The sequence below is a fragment of the Physeter macrocephalus genome, chromosome 9, assembly GCF_002837175.3.
Source record: "Physeter macrocephalus isolate SW-GA chromosome 9, ASM283717v5, whole genome shotgun sequence".
Lineage (NCBI taxonomy): Eukaryota > Metazoa > Chordata > Mammalia > Artiodactyla > Physeteridae > Physeter > Physeter macrocephalus.
Genome location: NC_041222.1, coordinates 98560534 through 98583775, shown reverse-complemented (window position 1 = coordinate 98583775; position 23242 = coordinate 98560534). Strand labels below are relative to the sequence as shown.

General features: G+C 42.8%; 1 protein-coding gene across 1 annotated transcript in view; it reads right to left on the bottom strand.

Annotated features, from left to right (window-relative positions):
- The window catches only part of EXTL3 (exostosin like glycosyltransferase 3), a 105035-nt gene that overhangs the window by 21313 nt on the left and 60480 nt on the right, over positions 1 to 23242 (bottom strand). The window contains exons 3-4 of the mRNA XM_055087344.1: positions 20211 to 22839; positions 6176 to 6303 (exon numbers count right to left, since the gene is read on the bottom strand). Coding sequence (XP_054943319.1) covers positions 6176 to 6303; positions 20211 to 22358 — 2276 coding nt within the window. The 5' untranslated portion in view covers positions 22359 to 22839. The remainder of the gene's footprint in view (positions 1 to 6175; positions 6304 to 20210; positions 22840 to 23242) is intronic.

The following is a 23242-nucleotide window of genomic DNA, read 5'->3' as shown; positions in this document are numbered from 1 at the left end:
CTCCTAAAAATACCGATCTCTTCAAATGCTTATTGACCCTACTAGTCCCGAAATATCAGAAGAAGAAAGAATGTGAAACAATATTTTAATTATCAGATTTGGCTGATTTAAGTCAATATATACAGTTTTTAATAAGGTAGACTATCCTTTGCTACATGATTATCAAAAGGCAACATATCCAATTTGTTAAAGGCTGTCGATGCCCAACTAGGTTTTAATTATGTTAAATAACAAGGAAAAAAATCAGCATGGAAGCACAAGCACCAGACAAATGCGAGTAAAGGCTCAAGTCCTTGGGATGAGGCATCAGGAGTTTTAGATAGTAAGGTCTCAGTGGACTCAGAAGGTTAGGCAGGTTAAAATATCAATTATAAATAATGCTCTCAATTTACGTATAGAAGTGTTACACATAATCAGTTCCTTAACATTATATTCAAATTATGCTGCACTAAGTATTTTTAACCTACGTGCAGTATCATAGATCATGCTTTGGTATGTATACCTTTATCCTTTTTTTTTTTTTTTTTTTTTTTTTGGCTGTACCACGCGGCTTGTGGAATCTCAGTTCCCTGACCAGGAACTGAGGGCCCCGGCAGTGAAAGTGTGGAATCCGGACCACCAGACCACCAGGGAACTCCCAGTACACCTTATCTTTAATGAACTTTTTTTAACTGTGTTAATGTTCCAATTACCTACAAAATATGTTAGGGAAAAAGTTTCAAAGGTAATTCTATAGCTCAAACTTAAAGAAAATTCACTGGATAAATTCAACTTTGCCAAACAACTGAAGAGAAATTTTAAAATAACCAAATCAAGATACTATTCCACTGAAGAATATGAGTCACGACTAACATTCTTCTGTTAACATTTCAGATTTCCATACTACATACTATCACCTCTGAAATAAGTGCATCAATTCAACCTTCTCATGGCACAAACTGTGGCACATCATTTCCATATTAATATAGTCAAGTTAAAAAAAACCTGACATCTCAAATATTTACATTATTTTAAATAACGATGATTTCTTTTTCTTGCAATCCTATGAGACTCAAAACGATTTAATAAGTTACCTGAATGAAGCAAAAGGTCATGTTACTACTAATATTTAATTTAAAACTGATTTTTCTGAACTTCAAAACTTAGGCAAATGGTTTTGAATAAAGATCAGTATATTAAAGATACTGAGTACATTAAAGTAATACGGACTACATCACACAAAGAGACAGTCTCATCCTTCTTGGTTATATTTCCATGTTTCTCCCTCTGGTTCATTAAGAACCAAATGATCTGAAATGCAGTAAGAAAATAAAGTGTAAAATCAACTAATAATCAAAAAATGTATTTAAAAAATACGGTGAGATTTTGCTTCCTGACCATCTAAAACAATAGTCTCTTTTCCAAATTCCATGTTTCTATGATATTATGTAAGCCTTTTCCTCCTCTCCAAAATAAAATATTAAGGAATGTGTACCAAACCATGGTAAAGGAAAAAGATTTTGATTAGCTCCCTTTGGAAAAGAAAACTCAAAGCAGAGCAATGGAATACAGAGAAAAAGATCAATATCAGATCCAGTGGTGGAATTAAAAAAATTCTGGGCCAAGATAACAGAGATACTTGGATCCAGGAAGAGAAACCTACCTTCCAGTCCACAATCCCATCCCTCCTCATACAGCTTACACTATCACCTTTTTTAAAAATAAAGTTTACTGAGACATAAATCACATACCATAAAACTCACTTGTTTAAAAGTGTACGACTCACTGGGTTTTAGTATATTCACAGAGCTATGCAACCATCACCACTACCTCATTTCAGAACACTTTCATCACCCCAAAAAGAAACTCCACAACCATTAGCAGTCACTCCCCATTTTCCCCCTCCCCATCCCATGGCAACCACTAATCTACTTTCTGTCTCCACAGATTTGCTTGTTGTGGACATTTCATATAAATGGACTCATATATTATGTGACTAGCTTATTTTACTTAGCCTGTTTTCAAGGTTCACTCATGCTGTAGCAAGTTCACCCCTGAACTTCATTCCTTTTTGTTGCCAAATAATATTCCATTGTATGCATATACCACGGTTTGTTTATCCATTCATCAGTTGATGGACATTTGGGTTGTTTATACTTCTTTTGTTTTAGTTTTTTTTGACAACTGATTTTTTGGTGTGTGGCAAAATGTATGTAACATAAAATTTACCATTTTAATCATTTTCAAGTGTACAGTTCAATGGCATTAAGTATATTCACACTGTTGTATGATCATCAATCTCCAGAATTTCTTCACCTTCCCAGCCTGAAACTCTGACCCACTGAACACTAACTCGGCATTCTTGCCTTCCTCCAGCCCCAGGCAGCCACCACCTACTTTCTGTCTCTATGAATCTGACTACTCTGGATGCCTCATATAAGTAGAATCATGTTTATACTCATTGACCCTTATAAATAATGCTGCTATGAACATTCATGTACTGCTTTTGTATAGACATGTGTTTTCAGTTCTCTTGGGTCTCTCTATCTGTCCCTTAAGAACATACATGTTTCCTTCCTGGCTGTATAAGCTGAAGTTTGCCAAGATCCATATTATCTTTTGCCAGAGGGAGAATTTCTATTTATTTATTTATTTAAAATCAAAGTGCAGTCGATTTACAAGTGATTCAGTTATACATATATATATATTATTTTTCAGATTCTTTTCCATTATAGGTTATTACAAGATATTGAATATAGTTCCCTGTGCTATATAGTAGGTCCTCGTTATCTATTTTATATATAGTAGTGTATATCTGTTAATCCCAAATTCCTAATTTATCCCTCCCCCCACTTTCCCCTTTGGTAACCATAAGTTTGTTTTCTGTGTCTGTGAGTCTATTTCTGTTCTGTAAGTAAATTCACTTGCATCATTTTTTTAGATTCCACATATAAGTGATATCACGTTATTTGCCTTTCTCTGTCTGACTTACTTCACTAAGTATGATAATCTCTAGGTCCATCAAGGTTGCAGCAAATGGCATTATTTCATTCTTTTTTATGGCTGAGTAATATTCCATCGTATATATGTACCACATCTTCTTTATCCATTTATCTGTTGATGGACACTTAGGTTGCTTCCATGTCTTGGCTACTGTAAATAGCGCTGCAATGAACATTGGGGTGCACGTGTCTTTTTGAAAAGGGGACCTTCCTACACTGTTGGTGGGAATGTAAATTGGTGCAGCCACTATGGAGAACAGTATGGAGTTTCCTTAAAAATCTAATCTGGAAAAGATGAAAACTCTAATTCGAAAACAAAGTTTTTAGATCAAAGGATGCCCAAACAAATGAGAAAAGAGGACAATAAAAGGTTTAGAAGTTGAGCCAGAGATAATTCACCAGTCTTGTAACCAGAGGCTAAACCTCAAATTTCAAATGACTGTTAGGAGACTCTTACAGCTCAATAATAAAAAGGCAAAGGATCTGAATAGACATTTCTCCAAAGAAGATATACAAACAGTCACTGAGCACATGAAAAGATACTCAATATCATTAGTCATAAGGCTTCCTATTATTCTCTCACCACTTGGAAATCTGTTGACAAATGGAGAAGATCAAAGATCTTCCTAGGGACTTCCCTGGTGGCGCAGTGGTTAAGAATCCACCTGCCAATGTGGGGGACACGGGTTCGAGCCCTGGTCCGGGAAGATCCCACATGCTGCGGGGCAACTAAGCCCACGTGCCACAACTGTTGAGCCTGCGCTCTAGAGCCCGCGAGCCACAACTACTGAGCCCACACACCACAACTACTGAAGGCTGCATGCCACAACTGCTGAAGCCTGCGCACCTAGAGCCCATGCTCCGCAACAAGAGAAGCCACAGCAATGAGAAGCCCGCGCACCGCAATGAAGAGTAGACCCTGCTCGCCGCAACTAGAGAAAGCCCACGTGCAGCAATGAAGACCCAACGCAGCCAAAAATAAATTAATTAATTAATTTTTTAAAAAATCTTCCTAAATCAAGAGCCATAGAAGATAGCAAGTGCCAGCTATCTTAATAAGCTTCAAACTCATCAAAGCAGGACCCTTTATCTAATCATACTTGGGATCTAGAGCTGATTGGCAATTCTCCTGTTAACATCCCATGACTCTGTTCACAGCTCTCAGTCCTTTAGCATGCTCTAAACTGCATCATGCTGTATCAGAAATACACCACCTTCCCTTCCCTCCCCACCACCATCAATAACGACAACTGTGATGGCAAAAGCCCATTTCTGGAACCATCACATGGCTTTCTTTCCTTTCATAAAAACAAGTAAAGAGAGCTGGCTTCTTACGGTCATGGTACAAAGGAACACACTCCAGTGGGATTTTTATCACTGCTAACAACAGACTCTTGCCTCAATAATATAGTAGGAGGAAGAAGTCAAAGGAAATGAGAGGCTGGGTGAGGGAGAGGAAGAAGAGATGTTCTGATTTGTCAGAAATGTGTCAAATAATTCTTTATAGACGGACCTAAGACAAATACAGCAATAAAGCCGCTGCTCCTTTCATCTGAGCATCTGCACTTATCCACTTAAACCAAAGGAAGCCTGAAAGCCAGGGGTCAGGCCAGGCTTTCAGTGAATGGAACAAAAGCACAGAGAAAAAGAGTTCTCCATCCTGGATCTATACTTAATTTGAACAAGATCTCCAAGGATATCTACTCCAGTGCTTCTCAAACTATCTGCGGCAAACAAGTAATGTTCCCCTGGCTTATTCATGCTTTTGTAAAATACAATAAAAATGAATCACATGGTTTCTTACATATGACACCAAAAGCACAAGTAACCAAAGAAAACATAGACAAACTGGACTTCACTAAAATGAAAAGCTTTTGTGCTTTGAAGGACACCATCAAGAAAGTGAAATGACAACCCACAGAATAGGAGAAAATCTTTGCAAATCATATCTCTGATAAGGGACTTGGATCTAGAATATACAGAGAACTCCTACAGCTCAATAATAAAAAGACAACCCAAATAACAATGGGCAAAGGATCTCAATAGACATTTCTTCAAAGAAGATATATAAATTGTTATTAAGCACATGAAAAGAAAGCCAATATCATGAGTCATTAGGGAAATGCAAATCAAAACTACATTGAAATACCACTTCACACCCAGTAGGAGGGCTATAAATAAAAAATGGAAAATAACAAGTGTTGACAAGGATGCGGAGAAAATGGAACCCTTATTCACTGCTGGTACAATATAAAATGGTGCAGCCACTTTGGAAAACAGGAGTGTAGTTCCTCAAAATGTTAAACGAAGAGATACTATATGATCCAGCAATTCCACTCCAAGGTATATATCTAAGAGAAAGGAAATGTTCATACACAAACTTGTACATGAATGTTCACAGCAGCATTATTCACAATAGCCAAGGAGTAGAAACAACCCAAATGTCTATCAATGGATAAATGGATAAACAAAATGTGTACATCCATACAAAATGGATGAAGTACTGACAGATGCTACAAGATGGATGAACCTTGAAAACACTATGTTAAGTGAAAGAAACCAGTTACCAAGGAGCACATATTATATGGTACCATGTATATGGAATGTCTGTAAAAGGCAAATTTATAGAGAAACAAAGTACATTAATGGTTGCCAAGGTCTTAGAGGAGTTGGAGAAAAATGGGGAATGACTGCTAATGGGTACAGGATTTCTTTTGGTGGTAATGAAGATTTCTAAAGTAGATTATGATGATGGTTGCACAACTCTGTAAATATACTAAAAACCACTGAATGGTACACTTAAATGAGTGAACTGTATGATGTATGAATTATATTCAATAAACGTTACCCAAAAAATGAATTACAAGAAAAAGTTCACACTTGGATGTCACGGTAAATATCAAATCATTTTAAAGTTTCTAAATGTCTACTCTCAATTTCTGTACTCACCTCACTGTGGACAGGTAATAAACTGTTCATGGGCCAGCGTACCAGTCCAGGACACACTTTGAGCGGCCCTGATCTACTCCATTCTCTCACCTGTACTGTTCCCTCAAAGTGGGATATTTAAGCCCAATAAGATGTCTCCATTACTATCAGCTATGAAATTCATCTGGCGGCCTAATCCAGGTTTTGAGTTAGCTTCCTGTCACTTGAAAACAAAAGTGTTTCATGACTGAAAATCAGCTCCTCACCGAAACCCAAACATGATTTCATCGTGGCGGAGGTGAGCGTCATCATCAATAGACAGGATGGCCTCTGTCTCGATTTCATTCCAGGGCAGGAATCGATTGTTCAAACTGTTCTTCTCAGTACGGACCACCTGTAAAGAGGAAGGAAAAACACTGAACGGTCAATGCTGCATCGTTCAATGCAAAAGCAAAACTGCCTTTAGGTCAAAGCAGCCTGCGGCTAGACATCCTGAAAAATTTCGCCCGCTTACCTGCCACTTGTAAAATCTAGCATATGCCTTTTAGGAACAGAAATTGCCTCATATTTCAGCACATGTATAAAGATTTCACATTTTAAGCTGTATTCATTTGCTAATTAATTTTCCTGTGAAACAAGCTAAAGTTGAGGATTATTTACATATGCAATAAACACAGTCTAGGAAAATTAAAAATAAGTTTCCCAAGAGAACACAAGGTGGCAGAGTAGAACTGAGATTATGATTCTCAGCCCTGGAATCCCCTTTAAAACTAAACTCAGAACTCCCCTGAGTCTATGTAATTTCTGACCCCCAATTTTAAGGCCTTTCTTTTTCATATAAAACAACAAAGGACAGTCCATCCGGTTGAGGTTAATTACTTACTTCACTTTTCCAATTCCTACCTGCAACACTGACTACACTTACAAGAGGTTCTTCTTTCAAGGTGTACCTGATCCAGTAAAACTAACAGCTTTTGTGTCCAAAGAAATTCCCAATTCAAAGAATCTCTATCCAAAGTGACCCACTATGAAAAGCAGTAATTTCTTCACAAAACAAAGATTACTGCCCAAATGGTAGAACTACATTATGATTTTAAAAATTTAGGGCTTCCCTGGTGGCGCAGTGGTTGAGAGTCCACCTGCCGATGCAGGGGACACGGGTTCGCGCCCCGGTCCGGGAAGATCCCACATGCCGCGGAGCGGCTGGGCCCGTGAGCCATGGCCGCTGAGCCTGCGCGTCCAGAGCCTGTGCTCCACAACGGGAGAGGCCACAACAGTGAGAGGCCCGCGTACCGCAAAAGAAAAAAAAAAAAAAAGAAGGGGGAGAAGGCCACGTGTTCACCGTGGTATCTGCCCGGCTCTACCTCAGGGAGTGGGAGGGTGGCCAGAGTAGCCGAAGACAAATGCCAACCCTGGTGATGGTAAAATAATGTCTATCTTAGGAAACACCCAATTTCAGAGATGTGGAAATGTAAACTAACGTCCACCCCAGAATCAGCAGACTACGGCAGCTGTTTGCTCGAACGCTTGCCCCACAAGCTACCCTCGGGTCATTCATGTTACTGTCCTAATATGCCCAGCATTCATTTAACACAGACCTGCAACGCTGCCAGTTCAGGTGAGTACAGCTGTCCCTCAGCTCTACCAGGGAATACACATAGCTTAAAATGAGGGAAAAAACAGTGAAACATCAAATTCTTGAATATTCAATTGTAGATTACCAATTTTGTGAGTTAACCACCAGGAGGATTACCTACAGCACAATTAACAATCCATGAACATAGTACAGAGCTCCAGTACTCAAAATATAATCCAAAGACCAGCAACACGGGCATCATCTGGGACTCTGCTAGGAATGCAGAAATGCAGCCCCCCCTAAACCTACCAAGTCAGGACCGACCTGCATTTTAACAAGATCCCCGAGTCCTAATATACACATTAAATTTTGAGAGGCGCTGGTACAGAGGAAAAAGCATGGCTTCGAATTCAACCAAAAAACTTGAGTTCAGATTCCAGTTCTACCACTTGTCATGTGTATGAACGTAAGTAAGCAACCTCTCTGCTAAATTGTCATAGCACGATGTTGCGTGCAAAAATGGAAGTTGTTTATCAGCCAACCTTGACAACCCTACAAAAAACCTCTTAGTCTAAAAACAAGATACAAGGGCTTCCCAGGTGGCGCAGTGGTTAAGAATCCGCCTGCCAGTGCAGGGGACACGGGTTCGAACCCTGGTCCAGGAAGATCCCACATGCCGCAGAGAAACTAAGCCCATGCGCCACAACTACTGAGCCTGCGCTCTAGAGCCCTTGAGCCACAACTACTGAGCCCTCGTGACACAACTCCTGAACCCTGCGTGCCTAGGGCCCGTGCTCCACAACAAGAGAAGCCACCGCAACGAGAAGGCTGCGCACCGCGACGAAGAGTAGCCCCCGCTCGCCACAACTAGAGAAAGTCTGTGGGCAACAACGAAGACCCAACACAGCCAAAAATAAATAAATAAAATAAATAAATTTATAAATAAAAACAAGAAACAACAATTAAAAACTAAAATGGGGGCTTCCCTGGTGGCGCAGTGGTTGTGAGTCTGTCTGCCAATGCAGGGGACATGGGTTCGTGCCCCGGTCCGGGAGGATCCCACATGCCGCGGAGCGGCTGGGCCCGTGAGCCATGGCCGCTGAGCCTGCGCATCCGGAGCCTGTGCTCCGCAACGGGAGAGGCCCCAACAGTGAGAGGCCTGCGTACCGCAAAAGAAAAAAAAAAAACTAAAATGATCATGATTTGATACCTAGAACATAGCCAAACGTTTTGTCTAATTACAGAGCAAATCCAATCAAGAGTACCTGCTTGTCCTTTGGAAGACTTAGAGCTGAAGGCCTCATATCAAATATGTGTTGGCCTAGATTTCACATGCAGTTTTTCTGAGAAAGTCTATTAAAGTCCATTAAGGGGCAGGTCTATTAAGAACAAGTCTTCTGGATTCCAGGAATACATCACATGTACCATCATCTCTGCTCATCCTGGCACAACTCCTCTGGGATGACAGTAAGATCCCCAGGATTAGGGAACTGAAGCAACAGCCATCGGAATAAAAGAAAAACTTTTAAGGATTCAGAGAAACACGTCAAGTACGGTAGCAGCTTACTTGTGGTTAGCTCACAAACAACTGTGGTCAGTAGGTCTGCTTTAAGGATTCGGAGTGGTGGTTCTCAGCTAGGAGTGATTTTGGTTTAAATCATTTCTTTTCCTTAAATTTTTGTTAAATATGTTGGTAATGAACATAAAGCAAAGGAAATATGCTTCATGATGATTTATACCCATTTTAATCAGGTGCAATTACCCTAAAATATTCTATTTGTCTCTTTGACTGTTTTAACCAAGAAAGGAGGGGACCCTTGGCAATTTGTGGGCACAGTTTGGGTTATCATGACTGGGAGGTGGATGCTACTGGCATCTGGTGGGTAGGGATGCTGCTAATTATGCTCCAATGCACAGGCCAGTCCTCCACAGCAGAGAACTATCTGGCGTCAAATGTCAGTAGTGCCCAAGTTGAGACATTCTGGACTTGAGTGACCCTCTGAGACTCTGTGCCAAAGAGCAGGGGTGAGGAGAAGGGAAGGCAGACTCCAGCAGGAGGAGTAGTCTTTTGCCTTTGGGGCCGGATGTCTTGAGCCTTTGCGGTGTGCGGACCTGGGACGTGTGGTGTGTGGGCTCCTCTGCTTCAGTGCACCTCCCACAGCTTCCCCTGACCCTGAGATTCCCATGTGATCCAGTCTCTACGGGTTCGAACCCTGGTCCAGGAAGATCCCACATGCCGCAGAGAAACTAAGCCCATGCGCCACAACTACTGAGCCTGCGCTCTAGAGCCCTTGAGCCACAACTACTGAGCCCTCGTGACACAACTCCTGAACCCTGCGTGCCTAGGGCCCGTGCTCCACAACAAGAGAAGCCACCGCAACGAGAAGGCTGCGCACCGCGACGAAGAGTAGCCCCCGCTCGCCACAACTAGAGAAAGTCTGTGGGCAACAACGAAGACCCAACACAGCCAAAAATAAATAAATAAAATAAATAAATTTATAAATAAAAACAAGAAACAACAATTAAAAACTAAAATGGGGGCTTCCCTGGTGGCGCAGTGGTTGTGAGTCTGTCTGCCAATGCAGGGGACATGGGTTCGTGCCCCGGTCCGGGAGGATCCCACATGCCGCGGAGCGGCTGGGCCCGTGAGCCATGGCCGCTGAGCCTGCGCATCCGGAGCCTGTGCTCCGCAACGGGAGAGGCCCCAACAGTGAGAGGCCTGCGTACCGCAAAAGAAAAAAAAAAAACTAAAATGATCATGATTTGATACCTAGAACATAGCCAAACGTTTTGTCTAATTACAGAGCAAATCCAATCAAGAGTACCTGCTTGTCCTTTGGAAGACTTAGAGCTGAAGGCCTCATATCAAATATGTGTTGGCCTAGATTTCACATGCAGTTTTTCTGAGAAAGTCTATTAAAGTCCATTAAGGGGCAGGTCTATTAAGAACAAGTCTTCTGGATTCCAGGAATACATCACATGTACCATCATCTCTGCTCATCCTGGCACAACTCCTCTGGGATGACAGTAAGATCCCCAGGATTAGGGAACTGAAGCAACAGCCATCGGAATAAAAGAAAAACTTTTAAGGATTCAGAGAAACACGTCAAGTACGGTAGCAGCTTACTTGTGGTTAGCTCACAAACAACTGTGGTCAGTAGGTCTGCTTTAAGGATTCGGAGTGGTGGTTCTCAGCTAGGAGTGATTTTGCCCCCCAAGAGACATTTGACAATATCTGTGGACACTTTTGGTTGTCACAACTTGGGGGGGGGGCGGGGGGAGTTTCTTGCCATCTAGTGGGCAGAGGCCAGGGATGCTGCTAGATCCTACAGTGCACAGGACGGCCCCCTGAAACAGAGAATTATCCAGCCCAAATGTTACTGTGCCACTGTTGAGACACCCTGATTTAGAGTCAACCACCAGGAGACCGTAAAGCAAACTCTGAATAAAAGTAACTCGTAATTTAAGCACAATCACCTTTTTCACATAAACCAAAAGAGAGTTCCACCTTACAAAGTTTGCAAATACAAACTAAAATTAAAGGGTGAGGGGAGTAAAAGCTTTCTTCTACCAAATTTGCTTCAGAGCTATAGTGCTTAATGGCTAGACAAAAGCCAAGCAAACCAACCGTTATCCTTTCTGGCGCCAAAATCAGAACAATAAAAAGATTCCAATACTTGTAATGCAGACATGCAGATCAGCACTGGCCTCTAAGGATCTGAGAAAAGGCAGATCTGAGAAAGGGCAGATCAAATGTGAAAGAAATGAGTCACCCAGAAGTAATATGTCACATTTAGGAAATATTCTCATTTTTGTTGATGTTATTTTGGTTTTTTCCAAATTAAAACAACACTCCCCCCTCCCTCAACAGTGGCTGTTTTTTTCATGCCTTATGATTATAGCTTAGTAACTTGTGAACATGAAGACTGACCTTCAAGTTATTGATTTAGATACTGGTATGACACTGACTAGAATGTATAGAGCACAGTGCCTGGCATGCAGTAGATGTTCAACAAGTGTTTCACAAATGAATGAAAAAACGAATAAACAGGAAATAGGACCTAATTTGGCCCTGTCCATCCTATTTTCAGAATACAGAATAAAGACTTGAGAAGTTTATATATCAAAACTATGAACACTGGATATACTGAAACCTCTCAGTATCTAATCTAGTTTTCTACAGCAAAAAAATCCATCAGCCTACAACAGGCCGGAAGCGGTGCTCACTAACACTCATTTTTCCTGTTCCACACACAGCACTCCCTGATGATGTCTCCGCAGTTCTCTGTTCACCATCATTCATGAAGGCACCCTTCTTCTCATCATCAACGGAACAGTGCAACAAGCACGGCCTAGAACCCTACCATATGCAAATGTATAAAGCGTATGCACGATCAAAAATCAATCAGGATCTTCAATTAACACTCAGCCTGCCTGGTTCTTGAGGAATTCTGGAGTTTATGAATAATAAAAGAACTGCTACTCGAACAGGGTCCTTTCTCCTAGTGTGTTAACCAGGCATTTGGTTTCTAAATCCAGGCAGAATAAGCAAATCCACATTAATTAGCCAAGTATCAATTCACACCATAAGTATTTAATTAGCTACCATGATAAGTCTGAGTCCCAATTAATAGCAAATATCTCAATATCTAAGGGATGAAAATGTAAGCAGTTACTGCTATTCACAAGGAACAATGGAACATTTCAGCAATTTAGTAAGTGATAGTTGCTCAAGTGAAGCAGAATAATGAATCTGGATTCAAATGGAAGAACTACCTAAATATGGAATCTTTCTGAAAGCAGCTCATGACAAGCCATAGGCAGGTCTCTGAAGTTGGTAGGAAAGAAAAATAGGACATGAAGAGATTAAGTGAAGCAACCTAAGTCATACAGTAGATCAAGAGCAGAGCACACTAAAAAGTAGAACATTACCTGAGAAGTAGTAAAATTTGAAAATGTACACAGACACTATAAAGCACCATACAAACACAAAATGCCACCTACTAAATTCATCAACTTAAATACACGTATAATGTTATAATGTCCTTTTTCTCTTTAAGATCAAATTTTGCCCAGCCAAACCCAACAATCTCCAACAATACATGCACATGCATAATACACTTCTGTAATGAATCCATTTCTGAGAATGAACTTTATGTCAAGCCATCCTACAGGCAATAAAGGTAAACAACAACTAACTTTTGTCCTCCATCCCCCCTTTTCCTCTAACTTGAAAAAGCAACCCATCATAGAACTCAGGAAGCAAGAAAATGAGGTCCAAGAGGAAGCACATGGTCATGTGTACCTACTTGTGAAGACCCATGTGAAACAGAGCTTGAGGTGACTGGGTGGAGAGTTATCAACAGAAAAGACAACTGGGGGCTTCCCTGGTGGCGCAGTGGTTGCGCGTCCGCCTGCCGATGCAGGCGAACCGGGTTCGTGCCCCGGTCTGGGAGGATCCCACATGCCGCGGAGCGGCTGGGCCCGTGAGGCATGGCCGCTGGGCCTGCGCGTCCGGAGCCTGTGCTCCGCAACGGGAGAGGCCGCAGCAGAGGGAGGCCCGCATACCACAAAAAAAAAAAAAAAAAAAAAAAAAAAGACAACTGAAAAAGAAGCAGCACCAAAACTTCTTGATTTTTCAAGGAGCTCATTCATTCAATAAACAGAGTGGTAGGGGCAAAAAACTGGGAAATGCAAAGAAGGAAGGAAAAGGAATAAGAAGGCAACACAGCAAACTGGTTTTCCATTTATAACTTTAAATTTGAGTCTAATGCACTATAAAAAAAAACAGTATATGTTTTAGGTTATGAGATAAGACCGTCTCAACTTATAAGAGAAAAAGTTGCCAATGATCCCTGTGAAACTGTAGGTAAAACAGCATAGGTTACAGGTTTACCACCAAATGAGAGAATGCATATAAACAGCATGACACAGTGCCTACCCAGCACATTGAAAATGCTCAAAAAATGAAAAATGTTAGCAATTACATGAGATTAGTAAAACCTCTCCCCACTTTAATTTGTAAAATATATATACTATGTATCTATGTATATGCGTGTGTATATATATACATATACATATATATATACGTATACACATATATATATATATATATATTTATATATATATACACACTCACACACACACATGCTGTGCCTTTCCAAGAAACTTAGATTTGGTGAAAAAAGAAAAATATGCACTGAACTAGGAATTAATACCTAAGTTCTAATTTAGGTATTAATTAGTCAAGTGACATAAAGCAATAAAATTCTCTGTCTCAGATTCCTTAATGTGAATTTGTAAAAAAGAGTACATATAAACTAAGAGGGGGGACATTATCTAAAGAACTGATTTACTGCGGTTAGTAAATCATTTATGTAACATGACTTTTCAGCAATTCCTTTATATCACACATCGATAATATTTGCTATTAATTTCTGATTTCTGGTAACTTTGTTTTACATAATTCTTCACAGCCATAGCCCATTCTCAAACGGAAAAAGAGAGCTATAACTATAGCCACCTGATTATTAAGTAAAATATTGTAAACAAACAAACAAACAAAAAAACCCACGGCCTCCCTGGTGGCACAGCGGTTAAGAATCCTCCTGCCAATGCAGGGGACACGAGTTCGAGCCCTGGCCCGGGAAGATCCCACATGCCGCAGAGCAACTAAACCCGTGCGCCACAACTACTGAGCCTGCGCTCTAGAGCCCACGAGCCACAACCACTGAAGCCCATGAGCCTAGAGCCCGTGCTCCGCAACAAGAGAAGCCACCTCAATGAGAAGCCCGCGCACCACGATGAAGAGTAGCCCCAGCTCTCCGCCACTAGAGAAAGCCCACACACAGCAACGAAGACCCAAAGCAGACAAAAATAAATAAATTAATAATTTTAAAAAAAAACAAAAAAACCCAGACATACCAATACCTGGTGAACAATCTTGGACCTAGAGAAACTGGACAAGGTTTTTCCTGTTAGCTCTGCCTAGAAATCACAAATTTAGAAAATTAGTATCTGACACATTCAAGTAATATTTTTAAAAGTAGAGTGGGCACAGACAAAAAAAATAAAACATATCAACTTTCTAAAGAATAAGGCTTTAGAATTATCTCTACTCTTGCCTGAGGTCCAGCCAGAAATAAAGCCTTTAACTGCCCGGCTGGCAGAGGCCCAAGCCTGAATCTTAATGACTGAGCTGACGACACAGCCAGTTTCTCTTCCAGTCTTCCTTAGTAGACTACTGGGGCAATAGTACTAAAATAACTACGCTGGCATGACATTAAGTTCCCAAAACAGAACTCTCCTTGTTCAATTCTAGTATCAAGGGCTGGGAAAGAGGGAAAAGGGCTAAAAAATCACCTCGTATCTCTACAGTTTTCATTTTGGAAATATGGCACATTCTGGCCTCACCTCCAGAGACCTCGGAGTCTCCCAGGGCGGCGTGATAGCTTATCTCTGAATCACCACCTCCACCACAACTGCCCCGTCCAAGCCACCGGCACCCCTCACCTGGGCTACTGCAAGAGCCTTTGAACCGTTCCTGCTCTTTTCCCCACGGTCACACATACCATACTTCTCCCTGCTCAAAACCCTCTGCTGACACCCTAACGCGCTGAGAATAAAACCTGGAATCCTTACGATGGTCTACATGTGCTGGCCTCTGCCTCCTCTGACCTGCTCAAACTCTCCACTAGATCACTCCACCCCCAATACACTGGGTCCTCCTGCCATGTCCTGAACGCAACAAGCCTCTTGCACTTGCCGTTCTCTGTATATTCCTCCAGAATTTATGTGGTCCATTCTCTCACATCCTTCAGGCTTCTGCTCAAACATCACCTCTTCAAAAAGGCCCTCCCAGGCTCCCTGTGTAAATGAGCTGTGCCCTTTACAGAGAAGAGAACTAGAAATTAAGAATCAAGGGCCTGGGCTTCCCTGGTGGCGCAGTGGTTGAGAGTCCGCCTGCCGATGCAGGGGACACGGGTTCGTGCCCCGGTCCGGGAAGATCCCACGTGTCGCGGACCGGCTGGGCCCGTGAGCCATGGCCGCTGAGCCTGCGTGTCCGGAGCCTGTGCTCCGCGACGGGAGAGGTCACAGCGGAGAGATGCCCACATACCGCAAAAAAAAAAAAAAAAAAAAAAAAAAAAAAAAAAATCAAGGGCCTGGCTGTCACAAGACTGAGAAACAAGTGAGTATGTAGCCTAGAGATGGGCAATGTTTAGAGTGGGCAAGACTACACTGTGAATGACAACGTCCCCTTCGTAACAGCCCACATTTTAAAACTCCAAAAGGACAGATTTTCATGTTCTCATTTCCAGTTAACGCTCCAACAAGTCCACCCTATTTAGTACAATTTTCTAGACTATAAAGCAGAGTGAAGAAGATGTGTTAACTGGTCAGAATAAAGTAATAACTTGAACCAAAATTCTGGGCAGGGCCACGTATCCAAAAAGAGACCACCTGGAGGCTCCTGCTTCCAGGATGGCTGAAAAAGTCCCACCCAGACCCAGCCTCCTGCAGACGGTAACGTAAACTCTGGACAAAAATAACAAAACAGCATTACCTGAAAGCACCAGATAGTGAGCGGAAGGCGACAAGTTGCGAGGGGGCTGAAATTTAGGAAGGGATTACTGACACGGGGAGACTCACCGTTGCCTTTGCCCTGAGAGCACGCCGAGGTCGGTACCACGCACGACAGCTTAAACTCGCATAAAACACCCAAGTCTTTCTGGCCTGAAGAATGAGGAAAAGAGTTTGGGGCAACCACAGCCCCTGGAAGAAAGGAGATTCCAGCATGGAGAGAGCCAGAGAGGGGGAGCTCCATGTACTGTGTATAAACTGCCCAGTCTCCGGGCCACCCCTGAACCATGCATGCTTGGCGCTGTTTGCAAGCAGACCAGCTAAAGACAAAAGGGCTGAGCTAACATTTGCGTTGCCACTCGAGAGAGAATGTGCAGTCCAACCAAATTAACGCCTGCTAAAACTAAAATCTCAACACTTTTCAGAGAAATAAAACAAAATCCACACTCTTCAGAACATTCACAATGTTTAATACAAAACTGTTTGATGTGATGTACGAAGAACCAGAAAAACATGACCCAGTCCTCAGGAAAAAAGAAACTCAATTACAGCAAATACTCAAATGATCCATATGTTGGAATTAGCAGACTAAGATGTTAAAGTAGCTATCATAACTGTGCTCAATGAAGGAAAGCATACTCGGAATGGGAAAAAAACAAAAACAAAACAGGAAATCTCAGCAGAGAAACAAACTGTTATTCTTAAAAACATGGAAATTCTGGAACTGGAAAATACAGTATCTAAAATTTAAAACTGGCTCAATGAGCTTAAGAGCAATGTAGACACAACTCAGTAAACTTGATGACAGATCAACAGAAATTATCAAAGATTAAAAAGATTTTTAAAAAATGAACAGAGCCACTGAAAACTGTGGGACAACATCAAAATGTCTAATACACATAGAACGGAGTCCCCAAGAAAAGGAGGGCAAGAATGTGACAGAAAAATAATCTGAACAAATACTGAATAAAAACTCCCCAAAATATGATTTAAAAAAACATAAATTACTAGACTCAAGAGGCTTAGTGAACCCCAATCAAAACACAAGTCAAAGAAAACCATGCAGAGGCATATCAGTCAAACTGCTGAAAACCAAATTTAAAGAAAAAGTCTTGAAAGCAGCCAGAGAAAAATAACACGTTACATACAGGGAAACAAAAATTTGAGAAATCACTTACATATCATTTCAAAGAATGGAGGCCTGGAAACAATGGAAAATCTTTACGATGCATGAAAGTGGTGGCCTCCCCACCTAGTAGGGAGTTTTTCAAAAGACAGCCTTCAAAACCCCCGGCACAACGCTACCCTCCATCTGCCTTCCATTAAACATTCATGTCTTCCGCTCCAGGAGCTAAGGAACCTGATTCGACTGTTCAGAAAACAGGCAAGAGACAGCGAGAGGGCAGTCACCCACTGTCCCAGCCTCTGTGCAGCCGTCCCACACTATTCAGGTGAGAGACCCCTGCAGCTGGTGGCACATACCCCATCTCCCTGGGGGCAGGGCTGTCACCACGCCCAGGCCCTACCCCATTTGAACTGAAATTCTCTTTACATAAAGCATTTGGGGCAGGAGGGCGGCCGTGAAGATCACATTTACTCTAAGCCAGACCCCGTAGTTTCCCCTTTGTTATGTAAGTAATAGAAAAGAATGAGGGATTTCAACATACTAACCCCAGCAGGTACCCCCTAAGACAACCCCTCTTTCCTTACACGAACAGCTAGCAATCATGCCCATTGTGCTGCTGGCACCCTGAGCAGAAGAGAAGCACAAACTGCCCAGGATTTTCTGAAATGGCATGTAGGTTCCTGGGTTGATTCTTTTAGCCAAAATGCTCATTTCAAATCATTTTCCCTGAAGGACTGGAATCGGACAGATTGCCTGGGAACCACTCTGCTGCTAACTTTACAAAGACCTGTTAACTGTGACATAATGGATAGGTCACGGGTTCACCCTCGGTGGACAATCCACTCTGAGATGCTTCATTACAGTGCCATTCTCCCACAGGGGAGAGCTGCCAGTCCCTTGCAGCCCTGATACCTGGGTAGTGTTGACTCTGTGCCCAAGAGGTTGACAATTCAACTACTGCCCCAAAAAACTGTCTCTCTTAAATAGAAAACAGTCCAAATATTTAGAGAATGGAGTGAAACTGTCCAGCTTGAAAGTGGTTTTTCTTTTTCAGAAGAACTTGAAAAAAATGTATATCACTAATACGAACAAGCTATTCAAAACAGCCCCCCATTTGGAAAGTCTCTGGCATTTTCTGACTAGGCATTGTATTGTTGCAATGAGCTACCCAGTAATCAAAGAGGACTACTTATTTCCCACCAGAGTTAAAAGGAAGGATTAGTTCTGGTAAGTTCTCGAACGAATTTCAGTCGCTGTTAACTGTGGTGGCATCGGCTTCTCTACATCCCTATCAAATTCAAAGAAAACTCAGGAAAACGGAAAACAAAGGCTGCTTTATTATTCTATTTGAGCAGCATCTACCTTTCACAGAACAATTTTTTTTTTTTAAATTTCAATGACATTCAGAAAGTTGTAACTAAGAAAATAAGTGAAATGTATTTGGGAAGACGTCAATAAAAAAAATCTTCCTGTTCAACACTTTCTTAATATACACGATAAATTCTGGGATCAAAAGTTTGTAGAACCCTACAGTCTTTGAATAGCCTCAGATTATAAATTCAATTAAATAAAATACAAGAAAAGATTAGCAGCAGTAGTAATAGAGTAGCAGGATTCCTAAGAAAGAAAATTTAAAACAAAGATTTGTACAAGAGGAGAAAAAAGTGGTAACAGTTATGACACAAGGGAAATTATATAGCAGATACAAGAAGGCTTCATCGGTGAAGTGAGTCCTTAACAGAAGCAGAACATCCATGCTGCCCTCCATCTCCTTTGACACGAAGGAATCAGTAGGAATCAAGTAATTTTGGGGCACCTTTCTAAATTCCTTACTTGTACTATCTTAGATTCCTCTTTAATCCTGAAGTCAAAGGAGTTAATTAACTTACCAAAGATGGCAAAATGACTACTTAATCCCAGGTCTATATCACTCCAAAATGCATACTTTTCCATTATACCATGCTGCTGCTTAGAAAATATTTCACATGAATTAGTTCCTTAATGAAATAAATTTTTAAAAAACTGGTGTAGCCTAAACAATTCCTCTTCTAGGCAAATTCTTCCTAAATACTACACTAATTTTCTTAAGCAAGCTTCTAGCAATGATGGCCCATCAGACCTTTGCCCTTCTTTGCTACCTTTTTCTGGAAAGTACCTAAGCTGCAGGGTAAGTAGTTGCCAGGTGGCTTAAGATTTGCTCTAAGGCCTCACATTTAAGAGAAATGGGTAATCTCCCTCTAGATTGACAAGTTTACATCAGAAGGTAGATAAAAAAGTACTCAGAACTAAAGCTCTATCCTGCATATTGGGCTATTATTTTTCCTGTAAAATACAGCATCCTAACCATAACAGATGGAGTAAAGAATGAGAAAGAACCTGCAAGAGACTACAGAAAAGGTTCAGGATCTCCAACTCCAAAAATATCAAACCCCGACGCCGGTCTCCCAGAGGACTTGTATCTGATCCTGTGAAATGAAACAGGTCTCCTTCCTAAATCCTTTGGGAGGTGATTAAAACCGCAGCTTCTGGAATCAGACACACTAAAACTCAGCTCCTCCATGATTGCTAACCATGACCTTGGGCAAAATAACTAACCTCTCTAAGCCTCAGTTTCCACAGATTTAAAATGAAGAAACCATACTACTTCATTATATAAGTTCCATAAATGCTAAATTATAGTGCCTAGACTATGAGTGCTTCTTAAATGTTAGCTTTTCATCATCATTCTCATTATCAACATCTTTGTGGTGACACAGACTAAGTCCATGAGGTCAATGACAGGGTTTTGTAAACCTTCACGGGGCCAGTTTCGGTATTGGAGCGTCTTAGGAGATTTCTGAAGTAAATAGCAGAGAGGGAACCGGCAAGGCCTGAAAGGAATGAAATAGAAGCAAGGAGAAAATTGCATGGGGCAAGAATCTGTATAGGTTATTTTTTTTTAAAAGCATGTTTATGGAAAAGAGATTAAGAATGAATTCCTCTCTCATGCAGTAAAACAAAAGGCTCACGTTTCTATTACCATGATGGGGACGCCAATGTCAGGCCACAGAAGGTCCTCTGAGGGCAGCTTGGGAGAATTCCACACCACCACGACCTTGTTCAGGTAAGGGAGGCCATTCAGCCTCTCGAGCGAGCTCATGAGCACCTCCTCCCGCTCGTAGGTCAGCATCACCACTGTGAACTGCTCCCGTGGGACGTTGCCGCCCAGCGAGGCCTGGAACTCCTTGCCGGAGCCCCCGGCCCCGCCACCAATAGGCCGAAAGCCAGTCCCGGAGCCCAAGAATTTGGCCTCTGAGGGCAGCACAGGGTCAAACGGTGTGTGGGGGAAAAGATGGAAAGGTCCTGGCGCAGAGTTCCAGCTGCGATAGAAGTCCGTGACGGTCAAGGTGAAGTTGCGGAGGTACTTGGGGGAGGCGTAGGGCGGCTCCGTCTCCACGGGCCCCAGGTCCAAGTCCCCGTTGTCGGCCATGTTGGGGTCGGTGCCGGCTGCCTTGCCTGAGCGATGGGGGATCTCGGCCGCCGCCTCTTCCCGGATGGGAGCAGCCGGGATCTGGATGCGAGTCCTAATCACAGCCAGCACGGTACTGAAAATACTGTCCGCGGTGGAGAAGTAAGTCTCCCAGAGGAAGCGGCCTTGCCGCCTCATGGCCAGGAGGTCGCTGTCGGAGAGGCTCCGTAGTAGGAAGTGGACCTCGGTCACTCGCGGCTTGGGCACCACCAGGGCGGCCTCGCTCCACTGCAGCACATCCTGGTAAGGAAGCTGCACGTGCTCCCCCAGCACAACCGGGACAGCACCAACCTCCAGGGCTTCAAAGAGCCGTGTGGCGCACCCAGAGGAAATAACCAAGCGAGGGTCCCCGGGAGTGATAATGAGGGCGAAGGTGGAGAGCTTCAGTAATTCTAAGCGGTCTTCCCGCTCCCCACATAGCGCCCACTCAGTAGGCAGACTGGGTTTAGGCTGGTTTTTGCAGGTAAATTCTACCAGGACCTGATCTAGTTTGCTGTCCTGTACTGCCTTGAGGGTGGCAATGATACGATCATCGTAGTCGGCTGGAGGGTCACCCTCCATCTCCTCCTCAAAGGAGCGGGCCTCCTGAAGGCTGGATCTCAGCGACTCAATCTTCTCACCCTGGAAGGTGAAGAGATATTTCCGCTTCACTGGCACCTGTGGTGGGATTTCCATGAAGTTGGGCTCTGACATGGCGTGGACTAGTGGCGATACCACCAAGTCAAAGCCAGGCCGGTACTGGGCAGCATAGAAAGTGGACTGGGCCACCATGGCCCGGCCTGTACTGACATTGTACAGTAAATTCTGGGTGTCCGACTTCCGAGACAGATTGATGATAACGTGGTTGTGTCCGTCTGTCCGCCAGTGTGGTAGGGAGTACAGCTGCTTCTCCAGGTCAGCAGGCCGCAGCACTCCCAGCTCCTGCATTTCCCCCACTAAGATCACATAAAGGCAGGCAATATCTGCATTTTCTGTAACATAAACGTTGCCTCGTGCTGTGGCCTGAAAAGCCTGCTTGACCAAGGGATCCAGGTAGCTGCCAAAGGCAAACTGGTCACTGTCATAAACATAGACTGGGAAACCAGAGGTGAGAGGGCAACGAGAATAATCAAAACAGTTGTGCAGCCGGCAGCTCCGTAGGACCTTTGGGGGAGGGAGGCCAATATCGTCCTTCTCTGGGAGGAGTCGGATGGGCAGAGAGAGTTTGGGCTGATTTTGGGCCATCAGTTCTTTGTAAGAGTGCTCGGTCTGGCTGATGACGTTCTTGAGCTGAAGCAGGTCCTGCTTGGCATTCTCAATGCTCTTCTTACAGGCCTCGATCTTCAGATTCAGCTTGGCGATTTCACTGTTCAGCTCCTGCCGCTTGGCTTCCAGCTGCAAGAGCTCTTCACTTACAGACTCTCGAATGCGGCAGAGATCCAGCACGTGCTTCACCTCGCAGAGCTCATTACCAGCCCGTGGGCCAAAGATCCGCTTGCCTGCCTCATCCGCTTCGTCCAGGGTGGTGAGATAATAGTGGGCGATGAGGGGGAAGAACACTAGAATGATGAAGAGCGTGAAGCTGAGCCACGTGAGCCGAATGCGGTTGGACCACCGCAGCATGCAGGTCTGACCTCCGTTCCCCACGCCCCCATTCCGCAACATGGTATAGCCCGTCATGAGTTCCTCTGTGGCTCCTGCCCCTGCTGATCACGTTGGGTCACTCGCCATAACCATGAGTTGCTATCAGACAAGACTCAACCTCTTCTCACTCACGTGTTTCCGAAAGAGTTAGTGTGCTCCCTGGACAAGGCACCAAATAAAACGGAAATTTCATTTTCCTCAGCTGTGATTGAAATGGTCTCTGACCCTACTCCAGCAGATTTTAAGTTCTGGCTGTTGACCAAAGAACATGTCCTTAATCTTTATCAAATAGTAAAAGGTACCACATTGTTGATGAGATGGAAGGGAAGAGGTCCCTGATGGTGGAACCCAGGAAAGATACCCAGGAATCAGACTGACTTTGTCAACTGCCATAGTTCTCGTTCCTTGGTTTTGCTGACCAACACATATGCATAGTTACTATTCACAGTTATAAAGTAGCTGGTTAGAACAGAAATAAATGCCAGCCTCTTAACAGTGTCATTGCCAACAATCAGGCCTGCAAAAGAAAGAGAAGCATGTCAGTCTTGAAGACATTATGTTCAACAAGCCTGCTCTCCCCCTGTAACTTTCTGGAAAATGCTTAAATCTTATAAGATGGAACAATGGTTGGATCATTGGTGTGTGTCTCACAGAACATTTTAAGTCCAATATAGGTTTTGTTTGGTATGGATACTTTACCTGTGGTTAGTAAGAGATGGATAAGGTGTGTCCAAAAACAGTTTCAGTGTTTAGACACACACACCTTCTTCCTATTTAATTGGCTACAGAGCAGCATTAGAGCCCTATAAAATGATTACCAGCTACATTCAACAGAAGGCAAAAATGTTCACAACAATTTGTTATTCTAGACTTAGGCATCATCATTAGACAAAGAGAAACACCCTCCTATCTATGTTCAT